The sequence below is a fragment of the Mizuhopecten yessoensis genome, unplaced genomic scaffold (genome assembly GCF_002113885.1).
Source record: "Mizuhopecten yessoensis strain PY_sf001 unplaced genomic scaffold, ASM211388v2 scaffold10651, whole genome shotgun sequence".
NCBI classification, from domain to species: domain Eukaryota; kingdom Metazoa; phylum Mollusca; class Bivalvia; order Pectinida; family Pectinidae; genus Mizuhopecten; species Mizuhopecten yessoensis.
The window spans coordinates 2,573,124-2,584,353 of NW_018408653.1; the positions used below are offsets into that span (position 1 = coordinate 2,573,124).

General features: G+C 34.4%; 1 protein-coding gene across 2 annotated transcripts; it reads right to left on the reverse strand.

Annotated features, from left to right (window-relative positions):
• Positions 1-222: 222 nt before the first annotated feature.
• LOC110461712 (transcription factor cwo-like) lies at positions 223-10,440 on the reverse strand. Of its 2 annotated transcripts, XM_021515333.1 has the most exons (7): positions 10,253-10,341; positions 9,151-9,240; positions 8,101-8,170; positions 6,796-6,897; positions 6,307-6,391; positions 5,241-5,438; positions 223-1,519 (listed from the first exon to the last, which is right to left on the reverse strand). In XM_021515333.1, the coding sequence occupies exons 3-7, from the start codon at positions 8,131-8,133 to the stop codon at positions 597-599; spliced, it is 1,341 nt and encodes a 446-aa protein (XP_021371008.1). In that variant the 5' UTR covers positions 8,134-8,170; positions 9,151-9,240; positions 10,253-10,341; the 3' UTR covers positions 223-596. The 2 variants fall into 2 exon arrangements, with proteins under 2 accessions (XP_021371008.1, XP_021371007.1); XM_021515332.1 differs by lacking the exon at positions 9,151-9,240 and having other exon boundaries at positions 10,253-10,440.
• Positions 10,441-11,230: the final 790 nt, after the last annotated feature.

Here is an 11,230-nt window from a genome sequence, read left to right on the forward strand (position 1 = left end):
TGATTGAATCCACCTAGATGTTAAGCATTTCACCCTCTTAGCTTTTCCATATTGCCTTCCTTTCTTAAGCATAATGGCCTCAAGCTCCCAACATTGCTATTTCAACCTCATAGCTTTAACATTTCATCCTTGTAACTTTAGTGTTTCCCTTGCAAGTTTAGCATCTTCCCTCTTAACTTTACCATATCCCTCCTAACTTCAGAATCCCCCCCCCCCCCCCCCCCCCGTAACTTGAGCATTTCCTCCTTTTATCCTTGTCACTTAAGCATTTCTGCCTTGTCACTTTAACCCCCCCTATTAGGTATTTTGCCCACTGAGGGCAAATTCATTACAATGGATAACATGAGTACACAGCTAACTATACATATCCCTTCTGTATGAAAATGGAAATTAAATTTGATGGAATAAAGATACTACCTTTGAAAGCCCTTCAAACGAGACACTTCACTACATCACCATCAAATTCACATTGTATAAAAACAGATACGACTTTGCCACAAATTAATTTGATTTACTGCATATCTTTGGAATGAGAAAATTCATTGAAACTGCATTAGAGATTCTATCAAGTCACTCATAAAAGTACATTAACTGAATTACAACACTGTATAACTGTTTCTGTCTGCGTTTTTCTCTATTGTTTCCGCAATGTCGGCTGAACATGGCGGTTGTAAGTTCTTGATCGAAACACAGGGTCCTGAAAAGTTCACAGGAATACTGATGGGATGATATGCAGGAAAGTTTGAGCCAGAACTGTCTCTACTCGATTCCTTGGGAAAGATATTCTGAATGTGTGATGGATGGATTGACAGTGGGATGTAATGTGTTCCCTTTGGGTGCAGCACAAACGCTGGCAAGGGGGTGTTACTTGTTTCAGACTTCTTGAGACCTTTTTTACATATTCTGTCTGCGCCGTATGAGCTGTGGCTGGAGGCTGGATAGTTGGTGTCATCTGAGCTTGGGCTGCGTGATCCGTGACGCGACACTTTTCGGCCTGGTTTGCTGCTATCGTCCGATTGCCAGCTTCTTGAGCTAGTGGCACTGGTCACTGTTGGATGGTGGTACTTCTCATCCTGGGAGAAGCGTTTAGTGATGTTGTGTTTGAATTTGTACACATTACTGCCACTTTGATCAGAGTCTGCACCTGTCCTGATTTTGCTTACAGAACTGAAATCACTGCCGGCGTAACTAGCGTCCTCTTGTCTGTTTGGATAAGCTGTACTATCCTCATACGCTTTTAGCGCCATATACGCTGCACAAGCCTCGCCTGAAGTACCCGAGGAACAATCTGTGGGTTTAAGCAAACTCCTGAGGCTTTTGTCACACTGATCATAGTCTGACCAACTGCCCTCCACACTATTCTCATGTTTGATTAGAGACTTGATCTTGTCAGAAGTCTCAGGATATTTAGAGGATTCAGCCATCAAATATGGCCCTGTATCTGGAGGTGACAAGCTTTGGTTACTACATTCGTCAGTGATATTAACATCATCCACAGAACAAGATGTGGATCCTTTACCTGGAATGACAGCAAAACATATTTCATGAAAATTATGACAAACTCAATACGATGAAACCTATTTATGGGTATAACTGGATGACAACATAGGAAAAGCAAGGTGTTCATGAACATTTTTAAAATAAATATAATCTCAGCTCAGAATGATGGCAATCATGTGACTTGTCTTTATATTCCTTTAATTACAAAATCGTATATTTGATAATCTGGCAGGCAGACACTTAAATCTAATTGTTGAAATAAATATGAAACTTTAAGAAACGGATTAAAACTAAAAATAAATTTCAATCATTGAAAAAATATAATGCACATGTAGTCTTCCAAGAAAAGTGGTCATGATGTTGGAGTTATCCCTCTGGGAAAAGGTATATAACCTTAAAATGCACTGTTTACATCAATTCTATCATGACCCCATAATATTTTTATTTTTTTTCTTCTTTCATGACCCCATATTTTTTTCTTTTTTCTATTCTTCTTTCATGACCCCATAATGATCTTCTAACACAACAGGCACGTGCACTCTTCCCATAAAATAAAATGTTTTCTGTTATTTTTTTTGGCTATTATAATATGATGACTTTGTTTAGTGAAATAGTGACATATTTTGATATTATCTTCATTGAAAAAACTTCTTTTTAAGTAAAACGAAAAAGAAATTTAAATTAAACAACACACTGAGCTGCCAATTAAACAAGTCCAGAAATGTTCCATTGAAGCTAACAGGCCTGTTGTGTTATTTGTTTATCTGAAAAGTGTTTACGTATCCATCATGGAAGTGTTTGCAAACATGAACAAAATTTAGACAGAGAAGTGGACACACTTTAAATGTTACGTTATGCCTGTCAAGGAACAAGACCTTGTTAAAAAAAAATCTGATATCTAAATTTGATAAATTTACAAAGAATCTAATTGAAATTTGTATCAATCTATTAGAGTGTATCGTTGAGGAGTGATTTTAATTAGATTGAATTTAAATTTAATAAATTTAGATTAAACAAGTTGTTAATAAAAATTTGACATATATATATATTTTCAAAAAAATGAACAAATCATCAAAAAGAATAATTTACAAATGTGAAATAGGAAGAACTAGTATTACTAAACTTAGAAAAAACTTTTTTATTTAGATAACCATGAAGCATTAATCAATTCCAAAATAAAAATTCAAGTTTGAAATTAACACTTAGATGCTCACATTTAGAGTTATGGCAATGTTCCTCCTCCGTATGCCCAACACACAATGAGATATCTAACATGCATACATACAATATCAGGTGGTAATTCAGTCACTGAGTCATCTGTGACCATTTTGATAAGTTTCATGATCACAGACACAATATTCAGGTAACTTACCTAGAGTTGAAGCTTAATTACAAATTAATTTTCAACTGAAACAAAACTAATTACGAATTCATTTTCAACTGAAACGAAACTAGTTTAAGAAAAAACGTATTACCTCGTTTTCCGCATCACGTTCACTATCTGTCACCATCACACACAATAACAAAACACGCATGCAGACCACTTACACATGGAAACAAAACTTCCAAACAGACTGTTAACAAGGGTAACAATATAACGACAGAAGACCAGCGAGTAGTATTTATCATCACAAGGAATACCATTACACCTCATATATATCACCGAGCATCCACCTTTATTGTCTGTACACACTGAACCGCCAAAGTCATCAAACATGTCAATTTGAATAGATCTGATGAATAACATGACTTTCATTGTATAAATATTATAAAGAATTCATACTGAAAATAGATTGCATTTCATCAAAAGTCATGTTATTTTTAGTTGACCTACTAAACCATTTTACAGTCAGTCACTATATAAAGGTTTAAAGGTATTTGGTTCCATTACCCTACAGCGTTGAGCTACCAGTGTCTTCATTACATTATGAAAATGAATATCTTGGGATAATTTTGTTCAAACATTTTATATCAAGAACATCCTATTTAACTGTTATTTTTCTTTAAAGAAATCACTTGCAAGTAGTTTCTTGGCAATAAAACTGATAAATTTGCATATTGATATCTCCTCAGTATATTGCAAACCTGAGAATAAAGAAATAGCAGCAAATAACAAAGTTTCGTTATCAATTTTGGCTTTTAATTATTGTTTATCATGAAAGGTCATATATTGGTGGTCAGGTGGTACAGTAGATATCACATTCGCCTTTCACAAAGACTGCTAGGGTTCACTTGCTCGATTGGAAATGAAAACAATCAAGTATAGGGTTACCTGCCCGACCACATGGGTTTTCTCCGGGTACTCCTGTTTCCTCCTCGCGCACTAACATTTGGGCTAACAATAGTGATTAACATAAGTTAAAAAATTTGATTCATAATTGTTGTAAAATAAATACAAGACTACATCTACATTATATACAAAGGGCGTCTATGGCAACAAAACCAAATGGAATCAAAACTTAATAAAGTCATATGAAAACATAGAGAGACTTAACAGCAGAAAAATATAATAATACATAATAATATAACAAAACCTAAATAAAACAAGTCCAATATCAACTGAAACAGATCAAATGATAAATACAACAGGTCAACACAACTGAATCAGGTCATGTCATATACCACAGGTTAAATGGCAAATACCACAGGTCAAATGGCAAAATTATTACACCAGGTCAAAAAACAAATATCCCAGGTCAAATGGCAAATACACCAGGTCAAATGGCAAATACCACAAATCAAATATACTGAAACAGGTCGAAAGACAAATTAATCAGGTCAAATGACAAATACCACAGGTCGAATGACAACTGAATCAGGTCAAATGACAACTGAAACAGGTCAAATGGCAAATACCATAGGTCAAATGGAGTTAAGGAGCTCAGAAGAAGCTGTTTGAAGAAATTGCTATTTAGGGATTTAGAAGAAGTTGTTAAGAAATTGTTGAAAGACAAACTGGGAAGAATGGACGAGTCATTACAGTACCGCAAATGCTGAATGGAGAAAACATATCGCACTTAACCAACTGAAGCTGATAATGAACCATTTTTTGTATTTCCATCATATTACATGTATTTCTTTCCCAAATTTTACTTGTCATCATATATGTTTTCCTCGATTCAAAAGCCATATGTTCAAAGCATAGTGATGAAGTGGACAACCTTTCATTGAAATTCATACAGTACAATTAGAGAAGTGGTCTAGAGGATTTTGTGTCTAAATACAGATGGACAGACACCACGACTACTGTGTTACATGGATATACTATACAGGCCTTTTTATGACCGATTATGGGCCAATTCTCCTCTCCAATTTTGGCATTATTTTTCCCTATTTCAGTTAAAAATTCCCCCACATGTAACTTAAGATACTACCACATGGATATCTGTCATGGTTCTATTGTGTTTTTATTTTCCATCAGTTCAACAACTAAGGGATTTATTTCATTTTCTCTGTGTTCATGTCATTGTCGATATTTTACGACACTGTTGATGGCTTGCCTTGTTTACAGTATATGATTTGAAGCATCTATATTAAACAGACGGAGAACCAAAAATTTAAGAAGTCATCCATGGAGGGGGGCTCCGTTATTTCCGCTATTTCGAAAAAAGGTACTAAATTTCTATTCGTGCATTAATCCCTGGTATACTGCCCCCACCTCTTAAAATTTGTTGCATCAATGCAATGATGATGGTAATTCAATGATGAAAAGGAATGTGCTTATTAGATGAGAAAGTTACCTGATGCAGAGCTGATGAACTTGCTACTCGTTTGGTTTAGGTGAGACATGATTTTGCAGCACAGAGGGTCATTGGCATCCCAGCCTTCTTGTTCCACACAGAATCGCATGATCTCATCCTGACAGTCCTTGAAGCCCAGATAAAACTTGCCCTTACAACACAGCTTCTTGTCATTGCTGATTCTGTCCTCATTCTCACCTGCAAAAAAACCCACTTAATAATATTAAACTGTAACTGGAATAGGAAAATGCAATGCAGCAGGCCAGTATTTGAACCTGGGATCATTCTAAATCTAAAACCCATCATCTCGACAATGATTCAGTCCCCCTACCCCTACTTCCCACAGTAAGTTCCATCCATCCCCAGATCTAGAGATCCCCCTATCCCTACTTCCCATTGTGAGTCCTGCCTGTCCACAGGAAGGTCATACATTTTGTTTTCTGTACATGCAGTAAACAGTATTAAAACATCTTGATCCTGTGATCCTTTTGACCAAACTCGGTGAAAATCACTTCCCATAGAGACGGAATAGACTATTATGTAAGATGAACTCCTATTAACTGTTTGGCAATGTCCCTTTGTTTATACTTTCTACTTCAATGGGTCTTCTAGGTCTAGGTCTTTACACATGTATCAAACTTGCAAAAATCACCTCACTTGTACTGAATAAGTACATGTAGGCTTTTTAAGATTTATTCCTTTTCCCATTAAGGCCAAGGTGGCCAAGTGGTTAAGGCATCCGACATTGTACAATTTCCTACAGTCAGAATAAATCTGTGTATCTGTGTATTCTGCTATCACTAGCCCTCCACCACTGGGTCGCGGTTTCGAGGCCTACGTGAGGCAGTCGCCAGGTACTGGCCGTAGGTCAGTGGATTTTCTCTGGAAACTCTGGTTTTCCTCCACCACCAAAACCTGGCACGTCCTTAAATGACCATAGCTGTTGAAAGGACGTAAAACATAAACAAACCAAACCCATTAAGGACCCCCCTCCCTCCAATCTCACTGCATCGCTGGCACCTTTATATAAAAACATTAATAGATAGAAAGAGATGTGGTTACGTACCAAACAGTTTGTTGAGATTCTGGAGATGTGTGATGTGCCGCGTGGCCATTTCAATAATCTCTGTCTTCTCAATACGACCCTGGCCCTGCAAAATCAAATTCATATATCACCAAATCTTTTCCTAATTATCCAATATGTGTATCAATATCAAGACACTTTTAGCTGAAGAAGTGTTCTAGAACACCTAACTATTGAGAAGGGGTAAACCACTGACAAGATAAAATCCCTTTGAAGTTTGTCAATGGACAGGCATTCAGACCCTATCTTAATTAGACCCCTGTAATTTAATTCATGAATTAATCAGGTCTACAGATAACCATAGATATACGTGATTCAGAAGAGCTGTTGTCTTAAATTCAAATTCACAAGATGTCTGTCTACCAATTAAAAATTCATGTAATTAACTTCATAAGCTTTAGATAGTTTGGTCTTTATGAGAGGGTTAAGTTGAGCTCTACTAGAAACTGCCGAGTACTGTAAATATTTTACCTGTTTTAAATAATTTGAGGGTATGAGCTGGCTGAGGTCTGAAAGACAGTTGTTCATTCTGTCCCGCCTCCTCTTTTCAATAATTCTGTGAGACATTGGGTCCTAAAATAAAGAATATGATATATATATAAGACACAGTCATGATTATGACTGAAAAGTTCAATAGGAAATGCTTTAACTCAATGAAGAAATAGGTAAAAAAGTTCTTTTTAAATTACATTTTGTGATTACAAATTGTATTACTATTTTCAGTTAATTAATAACATGCTTAACAAGTCTGCCTGACCTTATACACTATTAGCTACAAAAAGCATATGATCAAAAATGATAATAGTGATATGAATTGTTTATTTAAAAAGAAAACAGTTATAAAACAATAGGCCCAATGGGCCTTAACAATCACATGGAACTTACGACTAAGACTTATATTAATGAAATGGAGAAAAGATGAAACGTCACCTAGAAGGTACTACTATGACACTTCTAAACTAGAGATTTGTTTTTAACAAAACATATGTCTCCCTTTATTAGACAATATTCTTTCTCCTTTTCTTACAAAATAAAATTGCTTAAAATAAGTCAAAACGACTACAAGGTTATTTAATAGAGGAATTGCTATACTACTAAATTATAAAATGCATGAAATAATGCATTGAAAAGTTATATGCTCATTTGATTCTTATATCAGCTAAAAAATATCAATAAGTTTTAAATATGGAAAACCAATAATAAAGAAATGTATGTCAGATAGTATTTCTCTTATATATTATCTAAAGTTGAAAAATTTATTAATTTAACTAATAGATTCATTTAACTCGAATATGACTAGCATATATTTTTATTTAATACTTCCCGTTATATCAATCTGCTCTGAGTGTGTGTGTGCGTGTGGGTATAGAAGTATGTATGTTGCCAGTGGCGCAGTACATGTACTATAACATGGAAAGTGACCTAGATATCTACGCCACTGGTAGAAAAAGTGAGCCTTCAGTTATTAGTGTGTGTAGTTCAACATTCGGCAATATTATTAATTCAAATATACATATTTTCCATATAATTGTCCAACAATTTCAATAATCTCATCTTAATTACTTATCGATAATTTTGTAAATATACCTTATTATTCTGTGTAAATGTAAATATGTTGTACCGGTTCAGGAAAAAACTTATATAGGCACTGCCTGTCGTCTAATCCTTTTGTTAACACAATAAAATTTGTTGAAACTAAACTAGTATTTCTCTACATTTGAGATAATCTTACCCTTGGTATCAGATAGTATTTCTCTACCTTTGAGATAATCTTACCCTTGGTATCTTTGGTTTCTTGACTGAAAGCATTTCACATTCATCTGGGGAAATGGAGAAATTCAGATGGCTGAAAAAAAAGGAAAATATATTCAATGTTCACATAATCAAAAATTATTCTTAATTTTAGAAATTGAACTGTTTACAAGCAGATCAAGATATTTATCAAAGATAACAAGCTATTTGTGGAATTCATATCCCCCGCTTTAAGGAAATGTTTTAGATGAAGTGCTATTGTTGAGTTACTTGAAATATGATATGAATTTGAAGAAATTCTTTCTCTGAAGTGAAGGCAGTCAGATTTTTGCATTTCCTCCATTTTCCCGAGTTGTCTCCCTTTTATACCCCACCCTTGGCCTTTAAGTACAAAGTGTTTCTTAGAAATAGGTAATGTTTTGATTGTGTCTTTGGGTGTCTGTATGTATTTAAATAGAAGGTTGAGATACATGATGTGAGGAAGTATTGTCAAATATAAAGAATGACATGTATAAGAAATACCCACAAGTGATAAATCTTTATTAAAATACAATATATATATATATATATGTAGCCCTTTGTTCGTAAATAATTAGTGAAGCTAACCATACAGGCTTTATTAGTGGTAACTACCTATGTATACACCGCAGAATTAGATTAGATATCTAAGTCTGTGGTATACACATCAGTCACTCGGGCGTGCTGCAGCAGTGTCATGGTTCACTGGCGTGCTGCAGCAGTGTCATGGTTCACAGACTGTTTGCAAAAGCTTCTTTCATTTTATTTTTATTTCATATATTTACAGTTGTAAAAACAATCTGTAGTCACTTCAATTTGCTATGTAATTGAAATGTATTAAAATGTTGACCTCTAGTAACACACCTCGTGTGTCATGACTGTAAAAAATAAAACTTGAAACTCGGAGAGATAATTTGCTTTTTGGAACTGAATCAAAAATGGTATTTAAATAAATATTATATATAATATCATGTTTATATCAACTTCTTAACATGCCAAACATCATGCACAGTGGAGTAAATAACACTGCAGCAAGTGCATGCATATGTAGGTTACCCGTGCACGTGGTGCTAAGTATATCCTCGGGTTACCGGATTCCGCGCACTTAAGAAGCATCCGCGATTTCGTACTCATATCGGCAGAAATCTGTTGAAATTACGGATGACTGTCATAAATATGTATACAATCTAAATGGAAACAAAAAAACTAGCAACATAAAACTGTATTTTTAAAAAAGCAATACAAACAAATTTAAAAAAAATCAGAACAAACAATTTTTAACACATATGTTTCCTTGTGTCTATTTTTGATTTAGTGTTCAAAGAAAGATAACTTGAATACACTATAAAGAAATTCTCTACAGTGACCTGCAAGAACAAAAGCTTCGTTTGGAATAAAAAAAAAAAAAAAATCTTTCATCGTCAAATTAATTATCAAAACATTTTTTTTTAAATCTCATATTTTTAATTGATTTTTCAAGATGTCAAATTGAACGAATTCATTTAATTCAAAAATGTATTTATTATATTTATTTAGTTATAATATAGAATCTGTTAAATTCCGGTAATTTTTGTGTCAGTTTACAGAATATGGCCAAACGTCTAAAATATCCTTGTGTTGTGTCCAGCAGGTCACGTATACGTAGTTACGCGATATAGCTTGATAAAATGTCTGCGCGGAAATACATAACGCGCGGAAACTGATGACTAGACGATACGTTCTTGGTTAGAGGTTCAGCACGGCGAGATACTAAACTATAACCGACCATCGGCCTCTTCTATTGTTACAGCAGTACTTTCCTCCCATTTGAAACCGAATTACAATAACTCTTTAAGATTACTAAATGCGTTTTAGATATATAGGCTAACCTTAATTATTATTCATGAGCTTTATTTCTAAAAATAGATTTTTAAACCGTAATCTTGAACAGGTGCCCGTCCACGTGCCGCAAAACATGTGACCTACTTTTCGTTCTATTTTGCAAAATAGCATCAAACATGATACATTTTCATTAAATATTTAATAACTACTTGTCAGTATTTTGCAAATTAAAAGAAAAGAACAAAGATCAGACAGATATCGCACGCTTTTAGCAGACGAGACGGTCACGTTTTCAACTAACGTTACTTCGCCACAAACCTCAAAACAAAACACTCACCGATCGGCTGTGTCCAACTTGATTCTTTTGCATAGTAGTTCGTCTTCAAAATCGATGTCCATGCTTTAAAATATAGTTATAGCAATAAATATTAATTGAAGCCTAGAATGAAAACACGTCCGCTTCCAGCAGGTAAAATGTTATTGTAACTGTCAACAGCAAAAGTCATGCTTTATCTCACGTGTCTGTCGCTGACATACTGTGACGTCACATAACATATATATATATGCTCACGTGTTAGTAGTGTGCTCGCATTCTAGCTGAATAAATGTAATTATTAATACATTTTGGGCGATTCTACCACACAAAAATCTGTTTGATATGTCCTTTTTGACAAAAGGAAATTTATCATGCCCATTCTATGAAATATTTTAGTTCTTTAATTAAGATATTTTATAAATATGTATTTAGCGTAAGCTAGACCAGAGACAGATAAAGCCAGTAGCCGTTAATTAAATATTTATTTAAATACACTACAGTTCAAAAATTGAAATAAAACCAAGCATTCATAATGGTTATAAATATATACTATCTCGTGCCAAATTCAACAAGTTGTACGGCTTTCGATCGATATGCCCATTTCCCAGTACATATGCATATAACCACAATTTTACTACGATGTACATGCACGCATAGTCAACAAAGTAAACAGGTGCACGTGCCTGGACGCATGACCCGTAATCGTAAACGATGCCAATCACACTAACCTGGTTTCTAAAGAGTTACATATTTGATATTTTTTTAGATTAAGTAAGACGTACGTGTGTGTAAAATGTACATCAAAGTGGGGTACCGTTTAAAGTTTACTGGCGTGAGGTATGTAGTACAGTGATATATATATACTTATTTATTTATTATCTACTATATATATATCGTACGTGTATCATAGTACATATATATATATCACACTGAAATACGTATACAAAGTGTTTCATAGTGAGGTACATAGTGTATTAAAGTCAGGTACATATTGTATCA